A 19876-nucleotide genomic window follows, 5' to 3' on the forward strand; every position below is an offset into this window, starting at 1 on the left:
AACAGAGCAAGGAACATAATGAAGCAGTTTTCCCCCTTTCCCCTCACCGCCTTGTGTCAAGTAAGATAATTCCTCTGTAAGTCAAGCGAAAGGCCATGGCTGAGGAGTGTTTCTGTGGGATATTGATACGTTTTAGAAAATGAATAGCAGCCGTTTCCCCAGCTGTGTGCTTATGAGCTGAGCTGCTGATGGATGGACTGCTTTTTCGATCAAAATGGAGCTGTTCGACATTGTTGGCAGGTGCTGCTAAGTGATGGAGAAATCATTTGATGCAGCTCCAGGCCTGGTTGGCTGCTGAGGCATTATGGGTGCTGGTGTCGTCATCTGGTATTGTTTTCATTGAAGTGTGCAAACAGTTATATGCAGTTAATAAACTCGCAGCCAGGCAGGCAACATTCTGACACACAGTTTCTGTTCTGTTTAGTCTGGTTTGTCACAAAATGGTCTTCAAGTATCAAGAGTGTCTTGTTCTGAAGAAAAATGGCCACTTTGACCAATTCTTACTAATTCAAGTCATTATAGTTCAGAACCTCTTCAAAGAGGTTATGTTCTTGTGTTGTTTGTTTCTCTGTCAGTAGGATTACACTCAACTACTGAACGGTTTGCCACTAAAGTTACTTGAAGGATGACAGAATGTGGACTCAGAGTACACCACAACTTTTTGTATAATATCACTTTAATGATATAAGCATGTTATTGTTGTAGTATGTTGACATAGAGCTAGTGTATTAGTGCAAGTGCTATATATATATTCATATATTATTATGTATACAGGATATATATATATATTCCACTTGTTTCCAACCTGTAGGGGACAGGGCCCGTAGAAGAGTCCCAAGGAAGAAATCACCAATACATACTTTATGTAATCCTTTTTTAAAACTTGTGCTGAGTCTTTTCTTTCTTGTGAAATAGGGCCCAGCAGTTGTTTTACTCAATTGTAAAAATAGAAATATTATGGTTGTATCAAAAATCCAAAATATTTGGTATGCCTCTCTGCACTGGCAGGTGGGGAACAAGATCAAAGTTATTGTTCTCAACGAATAAAAAAAAAAAAAGGAGAAAAGAAGAATTTGCTGAACAGGAGATGTGTACGTCTGAAAAGTTGCATCAAACTAGATAGTCAGTTGCGTCTCCCATCTATCACATCTACTTCCCCCACGAATATATTTCATAACTAATAAAAGAGACAGGAGGGGGTTCCTTAACTTCGGCTCAAGGTCTAGTACTTAACAATTGACTTCAAATAGAGCATTCCATCTCCAGATGACAAACAAGTTTTTTATGCCAATAAAAAGTCCAATCTCAACAGAATCCAGGACACATGAATTAATAATGAAGTACAGGTTATCACTTTTCAGTTCATTGGACTTTTATCTGCTTAGTGACTGGCCTTTCACTGCTACTCACACCACTTTGATACAGAAGCAGCCTAAATTTAAAGCCTCATTGGTCAAAACCGCCACATAACCCTCTGACACAGAATTGCTGCTCTGGCATTTAGCAAGGGTAGATGAGCATAATCATTATGCAGAGGTGTCCGACAGCAGAGCAGAGAGCGGCGGGGTCCAGCAGTATTTCATTAGGCTTCCGGATGCAACAGAGCGCCTCATTAAAATGCATGGCCACAGGTTATTGTTACCCTCTTCCAGTGTGTGTGTGTGTGTGTGTGTGTGTGTGTGTGTGTGTGTGTGTGTGTGTGTGGTATGCAACAATATGGAGCACAGTTTCAGTCTGACAGCCTTGTCAGCCACTGACTGATTCTTATTAGTTCTAAGACGGACCGCAGTTGTCCAATTGTTTTGCTATGATTGCCTGCCTCTGAGACTGCAGGAAGTGAAATCCTCACAATCCATTTCAAATAGTAATTGATACAGGTTTGATGGATGTTTATCAGAGATGATTAGCAGATCCTCTAGAGATTCTTTCCTCAGAATTAGAAGACATATCCTCATGTTCTCGTATGCACACATAATGAGTCCTCGTCTGAGTTTCCTGCGATGAGGATTGCAAAATTCCATATTAGTTTTTATAATTCAAAGGTAATTTACCAAGGCTGTCAAATTAAGTTGATAGTGGCTCGTGCAGAGCAGCTTTAATTCACTTCTGGTGCACAGACATTTGAAAATAATTTAAATTTAAATTATGGCTGCTTTTATTTCGACAAAATTATACAGAAATGTGTCTTTATAATCCTCGGAAAAAGTTGTGAAAGTTTCATCTTGATATTGGAACAAAGGTTTGGTATCAGCATACACATTGGTGAACGATTGATGAAGTAAAAACCTGCTAGTTCATTGAATGCTACTACAAATTCAGAATGCTATTCAATGAATGAGTTCTAATTTATCAAGCATCGGTTACAAAAGACATGGACAGATTCACAAAAAAACATCATAATAGATACTCAACTGTTGGTTGTTTTGGCTACAGAATTGAAACATTGTCTACTATTAGTGTTGTGCTTTATTCACTCTTGTTTTATCTCTTTTTTTGGTCTCTGGTAACTCCTGCAGGACATAACTGGCATGTTAGCTCCTAAAAGCACCACCATGTTGAATGGTGTCTGCTGTTTCATACCATGCAGGTCGTGTAGGCATCTGACATATTTTTCTGCTGAATAAAGCTTGTGCAACCAGAATTAGGTTGTTGGGAGCGGTGAGACTGAACCAAACATTAAAGTTGTTGGCCATAAAACCAAAGTTCTTATCTATAAGATATTAAAACAACATAGAGCCCAGGGGGAACTCTCTGTGGGTTTGTCGCCACGAGCGACACCTTCCAGGCAGAGACAGGAAGTAAGGTATTAACTTTGTTGCATAGATCACATGATTTTGTTTACAGCACCGGTCGGTGTCTTCTCTTATCACCACAAACTCTCTTGACATCCTTGTCTGTGTCTTCGACTTATGTCACCGTTGTATCACCATGAGATATTTGTGTTCTTTTCTTTTTGTGTCTGTCGCATGTTAGAACATCAACCCCCCCCACTAGCTCTGAATCCAGTGGGCTATCCCCTGCTGTGCTCACACAGTGACTTCCCTTTGATTTCTAAAGATTTTATACTGGGAGGTCAGGCAGAGAAATTCTAAATACTGCAGAGCGTCTCACTCTGACATTTGTGTTCACCCATGCTCCAAACGGGGGATCTGTGGAGTCCGGTGCATGTCTGAAAGCAGCTATAGTCATTCGTGTCATTTTTCAGATATAATAAAAATGTATTATTGCAGTTTTAAAAAGAAAATAGAATCTTGCAGAGTTAGAAGAATGTGTACGACCTACGAGGGTTACAACATCTGCCCACTTTGAATACTTTGCAACAACTCAATAAAGACATGGGAAACCTTGAACATCTTACTTTTGGTCTTCGATGTCTTGCATTTATTTACGCGAAGAGAGCTTGAGCACCAATGTTGCTCATTCCATTACCCCCTTGTTTTTTTATTTAATTATGCAATGAAAAAGTGATATTTTTATCCTCCACTCTCTCTCACAGTTACATAAGCAGCACTCATTACTGTCAGACAGGTCATTGTGCTGCCATTACAGTAACAGAGCATGATGTCAAATCAGCCATCCCCTATGGGCTTTATAGAGCAGAGCACCTTATCTGCTGCTATATGTACACACTGATTCACTGAAAAAATGTGTTATGGCATTGCTGCAAGGCAAGAAGCGGGAAGCGAAGCGAACAGGAAGAATGGAAGGCAAAGCAAATGCAGCCCTCTTTTTCCTAGGTCTAATCCCTCTTAGTATGAGAGCGATAAGCATGTTTTGACTTTGCCCCAAATTTCCTGTTGTTTATGCATCCTTTGCCAAACCACGTGGATCCCTGTAGAGTCGGATAATCTTAGTCATGCCAGTTTGGCAGGGCTGCTAATATACCGCTGCCTCCTGGCCCAGGTCAGATCACAACAGTAGGGTAGAAAACAAAATGCCTTGGTGTCTGTTTGCCTTCATTTTCCCTCCCTCTATTAATCTTTTTAAGCATTTGCCCACAGATTGGAATCTGTCAGAGGTGGGGGATTTTTTTGATGTGCGCATCTCTTTCCTCTCTGGTGCTCATGAGCTCTTTGCTTGCAGTGCAGAAGGAGAATGGTACAATCACCGCTCAGTACAAAGCTTATTTACCCAGGGGGAAAAAAGAACACTCCACATGTTAAACCAACGGCATCACAAGGAGCGGGGTCCTCAGTGGTGTGAGAAGAAAAGCCTCTTGATCTTGCTGCCATTTCTCAACGAGACCTTTTTCTGGCTTGGAGATGGGAGAGTGATTCTAGCTTTACTTGGGTTGTAAAGGTCCTCAATATAAAGTGGGCCACGCAGTTAAAAGACTCTTGGTGAAGAGAGGATACATTAAACCATTTACACTACCATGCATGCTTCCTCTTTCTTCTCAGCACCTCCCAAAGTATTTTGAGCTTGATTCAGAGTAAGACATGAGGTCGTCAGAAACATTTACAACAACAGAAAAATCTCCTCAGCAGTCAGGCAGGCCATTACACATGTTTTTGTTTACAGCACATCAACATCTGCTTCGGCCCTTATCACCAAAAGCTCTGGAATCTCGTCTTGCCAATTGAAATCTTCACTTCTATGTGTATGACACCTTTCTCATCCTGAGAGATTTTAGGTTTTGTGTCTGTGGCATGTTGGAAATATCATTAACTGCCCCCTTCCTCGAGTTTTTATCAGGGGGTGGCAGGAAAAACCGATTGTGGCAGATTGTCAGAGGCCTCTGTGATTTGCTTCTCGAATACAGCCCCTGTGGATAATGTCAGGAGTATATCAGTGCATAGCTAAAAGAGCACACACACACACACACTTACACACACACACACACACTGTTTTGATACTGTTTGGCCTTGTAACACCACGAAATGGAGCAAGGAGAGGGGCTCCTTCTCTACTGATGAGGCAGTAATTAGTACTAACTCCTGAGGGAGTTGAGATGGACTTCACACAGGTTGACACGCTCTCTGTCTGTGTCCCCCTGGTCCCCCAAAGCCATTAGCAGCAGCAGCAGGTCTCTGCTTCATAATCATTCTGCAACCTCATTATGTTCCATCCAAACAAACACACAGCTTCCTCAAAATAGTGATTAATGCAATCTGTCACGTCCATGCAGCTAACTTTGTCTGCCTCTCTTTAGCTTTGTAGAACTTCTTTTACTGTAAATAAAAGATTGTATTCATTAAGAAAGAGACAAATCATTAGAAATACAATTGGTAGAAAATAGTGTCTGCTGGTGTTCATTCATAGCTCAGCCTGCTGTCTGTTTGTGTCCCTCCCCAGACCGTGTGGGTGTGTTCTATTTGGAAAACACACACACATGCACCCACACATACACACATAGTGATGGACAGCATTTCCATAGAGATTATGCATTTTCATTAGCCAGTTAGACACTATGTCATGTCTGCTGCTTTGGACCATCAGGGGATGGGCACTTGGGTGAAATGGCCAGAAAGATTCTGTTCGCTTCAGCAGTTTTGCTGGAATGATTGAAAGTGTGTGTGAGGGAGCGGAGTGCTGAGAATCTTGTACCGCTGTTTCAGGACTTTTTACGACTAAAGATAGTATTTCAAGTGCCATTTCTCACTTCTTTTATCCCTATGTTTTTACTGGAGTGCCCAAGTATGATTTAGTTTTTTTATAATGTGATGTATGTCACTGTGTGCATGTTGCCCCTGAGCATGTGTAGGCATGAGCTATATATATACTGTATATATATATAGATAGAGAGAGAGAGAGAGAGAGAGAGAGTCGATAGACCTACTACTGAGAGTTATGGGATTACCTGCTCAGATTAGCCCAGTGAACCCATTTTTAACTGTTGCAAATCCAAACCCAGGATCTTCTTGTGGCTTTAAGTTGTTGTTGTTTTTGTTGTTGTTGGCAGATTTTATTTGACCCATTGCCTCCACTTATAATGCATTTTATTAAAGCAGTCTGCTCCTGAACAGTTTTACTGCAGGAGACCCTGATTATATTTACATGGACAACAATGATCTGACTATTGACTTTTTTCTGAATAAGACATTATTTCAATTTCGACTCTTCAGTTCCTCCATATTTTATATGTGTGAACGCAAATGTCGGTAGTTTCTACTGACTTTATCCACCTAACTTCCTAGTATAAAGTCTGTAGAAATCCAGAGGAAGTCACAGCAGGGGATCCCCCACTGGTCTTCCAGCGAGTGAGTGGGGGGGTTGAAGACGCTTCTAAAACGCCAAAGACACAAAAATGAAAAAAAACAAAACAAAACAAATCTCTCCCAGTTAAAAAGCGGTGACATACACGAAGACAACACCAATGAAAGATGTCAAGAGAGTTTGTGGTGAAAGAGCTGCCGACGGTGTCTGGGCAAACATGATCTTGTGATCTCGCCAGCAGCAGAGTTAATACGTCACTTCCTGTCTCTGTTTGCTGCATCTGGCTGCTCCACCTCCTGCCTGAATAATGCAGAGGATTTGATGCTGTTGTGAACGTGTCTGTGCAGATAACCTCCCGGTGTGTTGTGTATGTGTGTTAGGCAAACTCTGAGTACACTCTGTTGCCAATCCTCTGGATTTTACCTGTAGGTCATGTCTGAAAACAACTATTGTAACTCAGGACTCCTGCTGTCCTCCTCCAGTATCACCCTGCTTCATCCTGTTTTTTAGAGGTAGAGCAGTGCCAGTTTGTGCACTGGCTGTGCAGAGTGATGCTAATAAATTCACCCTTAACAAGGATAGGATTGGCCTATTGATTTGTTCTACCAACTTCCTTGCTGCTGCAAAAATTGTCTTGCACAATTAGAGTTCGGTGACACAGCACCTTGACAACGTCAACCTCAGATGCAAATGTGCTTTGATTCACTGGCCTGTGAACAGGGGAGGTCACACAACATTTCCCCTTGACACATACAGGAGTTTTTACATTGTATGAACATGACAATAACATGTTCTTATTCTGTGGTCTGTTTACCTCCCTGCAGACTGAAGAAGAAATCTCAGTCAGTGGATATTGCCAGTCAGGGATTCTCCCCGACTCTGGTGCCAGCCTCGCCCCTCAACAAGGCTGCACCACCTGCTGCCAAGACCGCTACCGTCCTCGTCGTGCAGGAAAATAACACCACTAACTCCCAGCGCCGCAGCCCCCGGTGTGGGGAGCTGAAGAGAGGCTACACCATAGGTAAGTGACACCAGGGTCAGGGTTCTGATCCATCTGTTTGATGAAATAAAATGTACCTGATCGTATAATTTTAAAAATTAGCTTTTTATCCCTTCATCATCATCATTTCACACTAGAACCCCCTGATGATGATGATGGATGTTTGAGGCGTAATGCAATGCCAATACATTTTTTTAAAGCACTGATTCCTAAAATTATGCACATCTTTTCTGAATTATTATGTAAAATAATCGTTCTATTTGTAAATTGTCAAACATAAGAGCATATCGACCAACATTATCAGTTGGACCCTGTTTTAAATATAAAATGATATTTGTCCAAAAACAAAGGTAAACTTGTAATGCAGACAAGCACCACATAAACCATGTACAAGTACAATACTATTTACAAGAAAGTTGAATTCGATTTTGATGTGCAGTTATTACACTATCCAGCAGCTATCACTTCATCAGTTGCTACCTGGTCTGTGTGGAATGGCTTAGTCTGAGCTTGCAGACATTTGAAGCGTATGCATTCTCTGATCTGTTGACACAACCTTCTTACTCCAGAAATACTTAACATGGCCAGATCCAGGAACGGCTCTCACGGTTTCCCCGTGTGGCATCCTCTGATTCATTTCCTGCCCAGTGCAAACTGTAGTTAGTTGACTTTGATGAGAGTTATCCCTGTGCTGACTCCTTCTGTCGGCTGCAGGTCCACTGTGGTGTTGGAGTGTGGGTTGTATATTGTGAGACTAAGTACACTTCAGGGAGCTGACTTCCTACAGATGATGAAATGAGTTTGAGATAAACTAATTACAAACATCTCTGTTCACTTCACTGATGTGATCCAGTTAGCAAGCTGCTCAGGTCAAGGTTAGAAAGTGACTTTAAAACGCTGCTTAGGTAAAGATCTCTATTCCTTGCTTCTTGTAGCTGTAGTCTGACCTCTTCTTTATTCTTAGATAATTTGTTGACATGCATTCATTAACACAGTCATATGTATTCCAAATATAATAATGTTGCTGCTGTTGCTGGGTTCTATTTGTCCAGATTCTTTGCTTTCAAGACTGTCAATACAAAAGTTTTTACAAGAGGAATCAGTTTAGTTTCATTTATTTTTTCCCAGTAGAAAAAATAGGTTTTCAAAAAAGCCACTCTGCAGCTGACTCTCAAGGCATAAATATGCACAAGACATTTATAGTTTTGTATTTGATGTAATGGAGCAGATATCCTGGGTATGGAAAGTTCACCACAAGAATGATATCCTTTTGGGGATATGTTATGATAATATTAGAGAGAAAATAGGAGATGACGCCACAGCTGAGTATTTCCACCTTAACACTGCAGTAAACAAATGTCTGAAAAAAACAGAAAACAGCCAGGGTTTGTCATGTCGATAACTAAGTTACCAATCCTGTCAACTTGTGGATAGGGCACAGTAAACGTTTCCTCAACAACATGTGAGCTATGAGGATGTGGGAGCAGGGGCAGGGCCACAGTTGCATCATAGATCACAGTCAGGAAATAAAGAAGGAAGGTGGAGAATTACACTTAAGTCATTTTGAGGGAAGTTATTCATGACAAAGCTTTAGAATATGTCATTTTAAGGAACAAAGTTTCAGGTGGTGTAATAAATCAAACTTAAATGACTCAAAGAAGGTTAGAGACTGTGAGATAGAAACTGGAGGATGATGACTGAGATTGATGGAGATTACAAAATGTTGAAAGGTTCACTAATGATAAAGAAAATGAGAGGGTGCAATCAAAGAATAGTAAAGCTAAAAAAAAAAGAGAAAAGCCAAAAGGGAGCTAACACATTTCTTAAGGTGAGTGTCCCTGATGACATCATGGTGTTTGTCTTATTTTCTTCACCTTGCTGAGGAGAAAACATTAACTAATAATCAATAATTGTCTCCACATTAGTGTGTGTGTGTGTTACAGTGAACGATGCAGTACAGTGTAGATTTGAGTTATGATTTAGTATTATCAATCTTGACAATCTGTGACTCAGGAGGAAGAGCAGGTCGACCCGTTATCAGATTGTCGATGTTTTGATCCCTGACTCTTCCATTTTACGTGACGATGTGTCCTTTGGCAAAAATACTGAGTCTGACTTGAAAAGTGTGACATTCCACACTTACATGAGGAAATTAAATTCTGGTGCTTGACAGAAAATCCACTTTACTGAGCCTGATGTGTATTTATCTTGTGTCACTGAGAGCTTATGAAAAAAATAACCAATTATGAGCCTGCACTTCATCCTCATCATGTCATTGAAAATGATGAAGAGGTATAAATGGGACAAAAAAGAGACATCATGTATTGTAATATTTCTTTAACTCACTTTTTATTTAAAAATCAGACACACAAACAAAACACACTTCTGTTGTAACTATTACCTATGATTGTCCAGTGAAATTGCATGTGCTTTCATGCATGTATGTTACCACGGTCAATTCCTTCGTAAAGAACTTTGCATAAAAGCAATATTCAAAAGCATCTCATCACTCCATGTACATTTATTACCATCACCCCATCCTGCAATCTGATTGGCTGTAGTTGTTGCCGATTTGTCTAGATATTTAGTTCGCTAGAAATCTAGATGGAGTTTGGCTCTGATTGTCTGTGACTTGCAAAGCTCATTGGCTGAATATCGGGCTAAATATAATGTAGTGTGAACAGGATAAAACCTCAGCTGAGTTGATGCTGATCGATCATCTTATTTAATGTTTGAGTTTTTGGTAATTTTTTATTTCCCACAAAGACCTTGAGCATAGGGGCTGCGATCAATCAGGCACATCGCCATAGTGGCTCTAAACTTTGCAGCAGTGGCTGCTCTGGTGGCGAGGCCTGTGTTGGTGGTGCCATGCTGGTCATAAGGTCAGGAGTGGTTGAAGGTGTGTCATTCCTCCTGTGTGTTTGCTGGTGTCGCACTCTGATGAGCTTCCTACAGAGTCATTGTGTATCGACTCTGCTCCTAAGGCCAGGAATTGACCACAGAGCAGATCGATCTGTCATCCATATCAGTTCATTGTACGATAATCAATAAAGGAAATTGTGGGATAAAAGCTTGGCATGACAAGTGGACTGTCTGTTGATGTTTCAGCCTGCTCTTATCAACCACTACCCTCAACTAAAGGCTCTTTCTTTGAAAAGCACATGGTCAGAGGTCCCAGTCATTCAGCAATTGAATCAAATGTGGTTGTCTCTTATTTTGCTTTTATGTCCACAATGTAACTATAGCTACTAAAGCATGAGTCATAGCATTTGCTATAGTTATTGTTGGCCACCACATTCAATTCACCATAAATCACATACACAATGCTGCATCTGTCAGTCATCATGTTACTCTGTCACATAATGAGACAGTGATTGGTGACTGTCCCGTGTCTCTAGCTCCCATCTGTGGAGGGCCTCTGTAAGCAGGGCCCTGCGGCGTTGTTGTATACTCAGGCCAGGCTGCTCCTACAGGGGGTGATCATACTAATTTATTCTAATGGGATAGTAATAATGTGGCAGGCAGCATGCTGTGCCGTTTGCCAGGCATCAGACAGACCAGTCATTAGAAACACATAGAACCATCACAGCCGACGTTTTAATAACCCGACGGATGAGCCTCCCACCAGGACCAGCACCAGCCACACGCCTCACCTCTGATGAAGAGGCACTGATTGATGCGTTGATGATGCTCTCACATCACGTGTGCTACGTTTTCATACTCATCGAACTGTCTTTTAAACTCGAAATGAAGAGCAGTCCAATCTTAACACGCTGTGATGAGAGTCGGTCGTCCTTTGAGGTGATGTCAAAGCAAAGCAAAGATGGGAGGAAACGTGAAAGAGAGGAGATGGAAGAGGAAAGTGCTGCTATTGAGCTGTCACAGCAGGTGAGAGTGAACTCATTTGTCACCTCTCATGTGAATATATTCATTCTTGAGCATTGCAGAATATATATTATTTTAAATGAAACGTAATAAACAAGGAAATTCCAAAGGAAAGAGAAAGGAGGAAATGAGAAAAGGAAAAAAGGCAGAAAGACAGAAATGGGAATGGAAGGGATTGACCCGAAGGAGAGAAGAGACAGAAGTGATAGAAAGTCAAAGGCATGGGAATTGCTGTAAAGGAAAGGAAACATTGAAAGGAAAAGAATTGACCTGAAGGAGAGAAAGGACTGAAGAGAGAGGGGGAATAGCATGGGAATAGCAGGAAAGGAAAATAAATGAAAGGAACTTGAGAGATAGGAAAAGAAAGGTAAAGCCTGTGATCTCCCAGATGCCTGCGGTGTCGCCTCATGAGGGTGTGACTCTTGACAACCTCCCCAGGCTCCCAGCGTCTCTGTCTGACAGCCGCCGAGTCCCACCTCCATGTCTGACCTTTACATCATTATAGCTAACCTGTAGCCTCCACACTGGAGGCTCAGAGGTAAGAGATCGGCCAAACAAGAGACGTGCACAGTGTCTGACGAACACAGCAGTCCATTCATTAAGTAGAACTTTTAGTGCTCCTGTTACAAGCAGTGTGTTTGAAAACTGTTTCATTATGTTGTGTTGTGATGGATAAACAATTACTCGTCTGTCTGTGTTTTCCAAGGCTGACTCATAATCTAAGCCTTCATATTTATACCCACAGTACAGTTTGTAGATATCTTTGTATGGGTGAAGAAGCAGAATCTTCACAGCTAGTCATGGCAGATACTGGCTTCATAGAGGAGAGCTGCTGCACCCCCCCCCCCCTCCTCACATCTCTTCACTGCTTCTCTCCGAATCCCTTTTTTTCCTGCTCCCTCTGCCATTTTGTTCTCTTGTTCCTCCTCTGGTCCCATCACCCATTCTCTTCCTTGTCTCACTCTTTCCACCTTGTTATCCTCTAATCTATTTCCTGTGTGTCTGACCGGGGGGCACAGGCAGAAGGGTAATCTGTCTCAAGGACGGACAGACAGCACCAACAGATTGCTGCAAAATGTGGCACCAACCTAGGCTGCAATCTTGAGGAGAGGCGTTTAATCAAATGATGCTCTCGTCTCACTCACAAGAGACGGCAAAAGCCCTACATATGTAAAAATACACACGAGTGACCAGGTTGTTGCTTTGATTGATTTAAATGTAGCACCAAACACTTTCATTAAGGGTCTAACCTGTTTCAGTTTTGAAAACCAAACTTTCTGTGATGTTCTACCAAGATATTTTATATTTACAGTCTTTAAATTTGGTTATTTTCAGGCCGCCAAACTCTATAGCCTGTAAAACATTGACTGCATACATTTTTATCCACAGACTTTGGCTGCTTTCAGACATGCACTGACCTCTCCAGAGGTATTGGACTCCCTCCATATTTTCTCTGGAGGGGGTGCTCTGGAGGAGGTGCTCTTTGGATTTCTCTGCCTGGCCTTCTAGTAAAAAGTCAGTAGTTCCATTCACCACGAGTGGGACAGAAGCGAAAACAAATATCTCCCAGTGAAAAAGCTGTGTCATAGACAAAGAAGACACCGTTGAAGATGTCAAGAGAGTTAAGCCTAGTTTATGCTTCTGCGTCATGTCGACGCCGTACCTACGCCGTCGAAGTGACGCCGTCATTGAGCATTTGAAGTACTGCGTCGAGGGAATGCGTTGCTCTGCAATTCACCGCCATGCTGCTAGAGGGGTGTGGCTGTGTGTTTGTGTGGTTACAGCCGAATCCTCGTTTTTTTTCCCGTAGAGTAAACAACACTAAACAATGGCGACAGAGGTGGAGCAGCTGTATTTGGAGTTGGAGCTCATCAATATTGAAGAACAAATGCTTATATTGCAAATGTTGAAGCCCGGGCGACAGAGAAGACGTTTGCGGTGGTGGTCTGTACGACGAGGAAGAAAGACCGGACAAAGCAACTGCCGGAACTTACGTTCGGAGCGGACCAATCACAGCGCTTGCGGTCCGCGGCAACGCAACGCGTAGTTAGGATTTTTTTGAGGTGCGCGTCAGGCTACGACGTAGGGGCAGAAAACCTCCTGCTGCCTTGTGCATGTGTGAAAGGCAAACTGCGGATAAACTCCGTAGCCAATTCTCTGCAGGTCATATCTGAAAACAGCTTAATTCTACTGTGACAAACCAGTCAGAACATAAATAATGTCCCTTTAATAATGCTGTGTGTAATAATGTTTTGTGTGTCGGTGTGTACATTTCTGTGTATGTGTGTGCGTGTCAAATTATTCAACCCCTGACATGTATTGCTACCTCAGTAGGTATTGGCTTGCAGGCAGAAGCATAGGCCTGACTCTGCTATTGCAGCATTGTATCTACAGCACCTGACAGAGGAAATGCTAATAAGCAAGACAGAACCACACATGTTGGCGTAGCCTAATGCCCCGAGAGCGGCAGACTCCACCACCACCGCCTTGTGACTGATTATTCCCCTGTTAGTTATTCATTGGATTTTCACTGCAGGGTCGAAGATGAGGAGAAACCAGTGCTGGGGCAGCAATACACTAACTTGCACCGCGCTCCCACCAAGCATTGCTTGAAATGCAGTTTCAAGAAAAGGGACTCTGTGGCCAGAATTTAATTAGCAGCTATTGAATTTATCGAAGGAAGGGTCTGGGAGTGTAAAGTGGCCATCCTGTTGCTCCTTTACTTCTGCTATACTCACATGTTTGCTGGGGTGTGGACTCGTAGCTGGACCACTTGATCTAGAAAACAGTGTTTTCCAGTATTCAGCAGAGCAGCAGCTGTAGAGTCACAGCAGGATATCCTTTGAGGAGCTAATCACTATGGCAGTTGACAGCTATAGCCAGTGCTGCAGGCGGTACACCGGCGTTTCTCTCTTGTTTTGTTTGGTGCAATCGTCTCAGGTGGCACCTCTGTTGTGTTTACACATCCAGATCGTAGCCAGGGGTGGCAATTATACAGCAGCCACTATCACACAGCTCTGTGTTTTTCTATGGAAGAGGGGCAATTTTCGTGACTGGGACCATTTTCAAAAGAGATGAAAATCATGTGTTTGACCTTGGTGGTAGTTTATCTGGATGATTAGAATTTTCACTTGACAATCAACCATTAGTTTAAAGGTAAAAATGGCAAATGATTCCATTTTATTAAGTCCAATGTGTTTATCTTGAGCTAAAGTGCAGATTTTTTCCTCAGGTTGAAGATTTAAAACGATTACAATCAACCAATATAATCATTGGTTAACTACTGGTGACATAATTGGACCACTGATGATAAAAGACTTTAATATCCTGTATCCCGAGCAAAATAAAGTGTGTAGCTTACAGTAAGAAAGTGGATATAAATAGATGAGAGTGGAAGTACAAGTAACAGTTATATAATTAATATATATCATCAAAAATTCAAAACCTTAGCTCATTGACTGCCTAGCACCGTAGTAAATGTTAGAGGCCATGACATCAACTATAGGATGTCAAATGTCATTATGGACTTGTTTGAATGGTGTTTTCTCCAAGGGTTTGAGGCTGGAAGTGTTGATTGAATGTAAGCTAAAATTAAATCATTCAAACAGTTCCTCACAGAGAAAGAAATAAGCCCAGTCAACATTGTGTTTGTCAATTACTGTATCTGTTTTGTTCTGAGAATGGAAATACCCCATTTACTCACTATGCTGTTATTACAGGCACTGTGGGATGTCACTCCTCCACTTTAACCATGAATCGTCCCCATGTTGTGCATCAGTATCAAACCTGCCCATGCTCTTCTCCAGTGAATGAGCGAAGAGGAGGGAGGGAAGGAGTGAAAAGTGAGAGAAGAGATGGAGAGAGTAAGAGCTATCCGTCACGCTCTGACAGCAGCACCCACAGCCATGCCACGGTGCCTTTGCCAGCAGAGCTGCTTGTGTGCGCTGAGATAAGCCCGAGCCTCCTCGCCTTGGCGGTATAGGCTGGTCACGTAGCACCAGAAGGCAGCTTAGCACCACCACAAATCCAATGCAGGGTCTTTCTCTCACCCGCTTGCACTTTTACTTCCTCCCACACAGCCTTCCTCTGTCTCTCCATCTTCCTGTCTTTCTCTGTATCCAGCCTTTCCCTTCCTGTGTCTCCATCACTGTTTGACACTACATATTCACTTGAGAGATCAGTTTTTACCTTTCATAGCAACCATTGAGTGAACAGCAACATGGAGAAGGTGGCAGCTGGGAGGATTGTATGGAAATAAAGCTCAAGCTTTTGTGGGATAGACAAAATCTATAATCCCCAAGCATAATGTTTAAATGCTGAATAGCATAAAGCTTGTGGTCTAAATGAAAAAGATTCCAAATGAAGAAGTGCAGTGTTGTATGAATTTGTTTTATATAACATACATGACATGGTTTGTATTCATAAGAAAACAGGCACGTGGCTTTGGCCCCACACAGACTCGGTGTCCTCTGAGCACACTGGGGGGGTGAGGGCAGATCTGGGTGATATTATAAGAACCTCCACAGTTAATCCTGTAAAAGTGGTGCTGCTCACAGGGTAGCACAGTCTACACTGTGCGTTGATAAGAAAGGCCCGACAACAAGCATGCCCCCAGGGCTGTGTACACACTGAACAGCACTAGAGGCAGCCAAATCACACTGTTCTTGCAAACCTTACTTGGGATATCTGACACGTCTAGATTTCTTTTTGTTCTGCTGCTCCTTTTGAAGCAGCCTACAGCGTTTCCGAGGCTGAACATCCAATGGAAGTTGTATTTTGTTGTGCTTCTGACAGACAGGAGTGTCCTTGTTGTCTGTATTTAGACATTTCCCTCATATATACACCGCAAATTACAGACACACACTTCTCAGCGGTGGGCTCAAAAACGATTTCCACAAAGGTTAATAGTATGCCTCGGTCATCCCCAGATAGCAATGGAGCAGAATGGACACTAACTTGGTTACAGGCAGAGAATGTCACCTCTGTTTTTCCGGGTTTTTTACTTTGTGCTTATTATTCTATGAGCCCCTTCATAGTCTTATCCTAACCAGAATTAATCACCGCTCTGTGGTGACAGCTACAACTTTTTTTTCAAAGCTCAACTGCAAATAATAAGAGATAAGAATTGATGCAAATGACAACAGCATCAGCATGTAAGCAGTTTTTTTATACCTAAGGTGGTTGGTCGTATTACAAAGCATGAAACGAACGCTCAATGATTCATTTACTCCGGCCTTGGCTTTATGTGTACCCCCAGAGAGAATGCAGAGCACACGGCTCTGTCTGGTTTCATCAATCTCAGTTGCATTTAGAGAAGGATCACTGGCTGAATTTAGGTGAACACTCACTTAGAACAACAATTCTCCAAATCTATAGAGGTTTTTATATTGTATTACTCAATAACAGCTCCCGCTACAGTGATTTACTGTCCTGTAAGGTATATATATAGCAAGGTCGCTATCAAGAAATTACAGCAGAGGTCAAGGTGTTTGCTGTACACAGACTTGTGCATGCAAGATGCACACACACCTGGGAGGAGAATCACTTATCCTTGGTCCTTCTCAATGTCGAGTAAATCAGTATGATGTTATCTCCACCACAAATGATATATTTTGTCTGACATTTGTCATTTCTAAATGTCCCCAGAGAGCATGCATCATGGCCCTTAAATCAATTCTGCGCTTTTAAGCAGCTCCTGTGTCCTTTATCTTTTCAAAAGCGAATAACATTAGATGGAGTTCGAGAGCGCTTTATGTTCACCTGTTTCAAGGGTACTAAATGCAGATTTTTCATCAGCAGCACACTACGCTGTCATATGTATGAGTCCACAGTGTGTAGATCTAAATCTCTACACTGACTCGCAGCTTGTGTGTTTTTCTATTGTAGACAGCAACGGAAACATTAATGTTTGCTTATGTAGTGCAAGAAAGCAAAGTAAGGCAAGAGGCTCACTTCTGAATTTACTATAGTGCTAGTGTAAGAGATCTGCTGGTCGGATTTATTGGCCTGCTGGTGTAATTATGTTGACCGGGAGTCTCTTGGTGGCCCTTTTCTCGTTGGATGCAATTTATAAATGCCAAAAAGCGAGTAATCCCACAGTTTCCCCGCTTAGTTTGGAAAGGGCTCCAGCCATCCTCTGGCTACGATTGATTACATACAGCTCAAATGAAGAGTAAGCAGTTTTCTTCTGTCGAACGCCGGAACCGGCCCCTGCTATTGATTCATTTTACAGCGGAGAGAAAATAAGATCTGCCACTTCATATAAGTGTTGATATTTGTTTCCCTTTTACTCATGGGCTGCTTTTATTTAAAAACAGCTCTATTTCACTTGTTTGTAATGTGCATGTGCTGGTGCTGAGCTAAACACAGCAGAATACTGTTTATGTAAGTCAGCCAGCGCAAATCAGCATTTCTGCTCAGAACTGAGTAAATGAGACAATTTCGCTAAGGAGCAGATAAACTATGACATAGTTATGGGCAATATTTATATACCAGTAATTTAATTTACAGAATGAAGTGACAGTGAAAACCAATCATTTGCAGTCATATAGATTTGAAACGCAATCCTCACATGTTGTGTTCATGTGGATCCTTAATAATATTTATGATCAAATCAAACCAACCTGTTTATTTATCTGTCATGAGTGGGACTTTCATTTCATTCTTTGACTCCCAACAACATGACTTAAAGGTACAGTGTATAGAATTTAGGGACATCTAGTGGTAAAATTGCATGTTACAGCTGAATGCCCCTCACCTCACCCTCCCCTTCCAAACATGAGAGAGAACCTGTGGTAGCTTCAGTTGTCATAAAAACTCAAAAGGTGTTTAGATTGTAGAGTGTGAACAACTGTAGAAAACATGGCGGCCTCTGTAGAGAGGACCCCCTTGATGTAAATATAAAGTATTTAAATATAAAGGCCCCGTTCTAGGGTAAAGCAAACAACAACTCATATAATTCTGATTAAACACATCAGTGAAAACATCACAAGGATTATTTTACATAAAATTTCAGCCAATAGATCCCTTTCACCTAAATCTTAGAGTTTGCCTTTATCACAGATGAAGAAAGCATTCCTTTTGTTTCTTTTGCTTTTATGTCTATCGCATCGTAGAAACATGATCAATGTGTCTACCCCAGTGAATGTCTGCAGCAATTTACATGGACGTTTGTGTTCTCACATACAGCCCCTTTGGGTAATATCAGGAGATTATCCGGAATCCAGTGCATGTCTGAAAGCGTCTTGTGTGTCAGCTTTGAAACAGCTGCATCATCAAACTGTTATTCAGTCTGCAAGGTGAAAATGAACTCCCAGGTCCGAACAGCAGTTTGCCTATAAAAAAATCTTAACTCAAGGTCCACATTCTAGCTTTATCCTTTGCTTTCGATCATATTTCACAGCCGTTGCTCATTCTGAGGAGGACTGTAAGATCCTTGTTGAAATGTAAAGGTCCAGAGAGCAAAGCCCATCCACTCAGAATGACCATAAAATGTAATAAAATGAAAGCTCTGTAGTATCTTCATACTGACTGTGATTTATAAACCATGAGATTTTTTATTCACTTCATTGTTTGCTTAGTTGAACCACTAAATAATACTGTTAACTTGCACTTTTTGTGCAATAGCCATTTAATGTATTTACATTCAGTAATTATCTTGTAGTTTTATTGTCAGTGAGTGTGTCATTGCCCACATGAGGCTGCTGATCTGTGTGATGTTGCTGCCAATGCTTCACATTCTTTAAAGCCATCACAGGAAACCCAATTCATTCTTCGCCGGGGTAAGTGCTGACCACGATGGTACAACAAGATGCCAGATTGATGGTCAATTTTTAAGTATCTGACGAGAGAAATGGAACTAGATGACAGCTTGGTGCGATACAGAAAGTTTAAAAACGGTTGCCCTCTGAGATACTGAGCAAAAAAACCTAAATATTTCAAGGTAAAAAATGGTTTTTTGTCCTTCATTTGCAAATGTTTATACACGTTTTCAACAATCCTCTGTATTGAAAGAGACCAGAATTAAGTGCTTTTGGGTTTAACTTTTGTAGCATCCTTGTCCTTGTGGGTCTTTCTGATTCGTGGGTATCCGTGGGCTTAGTGACAGTAGATGAGAATCCTGGATCCAGGCCAACAGTCAGGTCAGCGGAGTTGAGCTTCACACAGATTCTAACTCATCCCTGTCCACCTTGAGCCCCACTCCCCTCCCTCTGCATCCTCCTCTAGCTCTTCTTATTAAAACGTGGAGGACTTTGTGTTGCACGTGCTTCGGGGCCACATTTGCTATGCACTGGTTTATCCAAGAGGAAGAATAGCTGGAGGACAGGATTTAGCCGGCCAGCGCAGTATGCTGTCTTCTCCACACGGGTCATTGCTCTGGACATTCACTGGATGGCAGGGCTCTGGAAAACTATCACAAGAAGCGTGGCGGCAGAAGTTACATACATCAGATCTGAATGCCACCTCCTTTTGTTCCACTCTGGCTGCAAAGAGTATTACTGGAGTTACGGCAGCTGTGGAAAACATAGAGGCATTTAACGACAAACTTTTTAAGAATGCTGGCTCTAAAAAGCCTGTTTTACTTGAGCTCTTGCCTCATCTAAGAATTTGGTTATGCCTCTGATTCTGGGACACTCTGCAATTAATTATTATGCTGTGTTTTTGTAGAGAGATGCAAAACATTGTTTAATAAAATGACAAGACAAAAATCATTATACAGTATTTAATGGATGTTGTGTGCCCTCTGTGTTCAGACATCAGTTTTCTGTGTGGAGCCTCAGGTTTGGTATCAGTCTCCTGTTCAGACATGACAAAGTGCAGGCTGTGGGCATTAAG

General features: G+C 41.8%; 1 protein-coding gene across 5 annotated transcripts in view; it reads left to right on the forward strand.

Annotated features, from left to right (window-relative positions):
• oxr1a (oxidation resistance 1a) overlaps nucleotides 1–19876 on the forward strand; it is a 149707-nt gene that overhangs the window by 56158 nt on the left and 73673 nt on the right. For all 5 annotated transcript variants that reach the window (XM_020091303.2, XM_069537353.1, XM_069537351.1 and 2 more), the window contains one exon: nucleotides 6981–7177. In XM_020091303.2, coding sequence (XP_019946862.2) covers nucleotides 6981–7177 — 197 coding nt within the window. The remainder of the gene's footprint in view (nucleotides 1–6980; nucleotides 7178–19876) is intronic.

Source organism: Paralichthys olivaceus, chromosome 13 (assembly GCF_024713975.1).
Source record: "Paralichthys olivaceus isolate ysfri-2021 chromosome 13, ASM2471397v2, whole genome shotgun sequence".
Taxonomy (NCBI): domain Eukaryota; kingdom Metazoa; phylum Chordata; class Actinopteri; order Pleuronectiformes; family Paralichthyidae; genus Paralichthys; species Paralichthys olivaceus.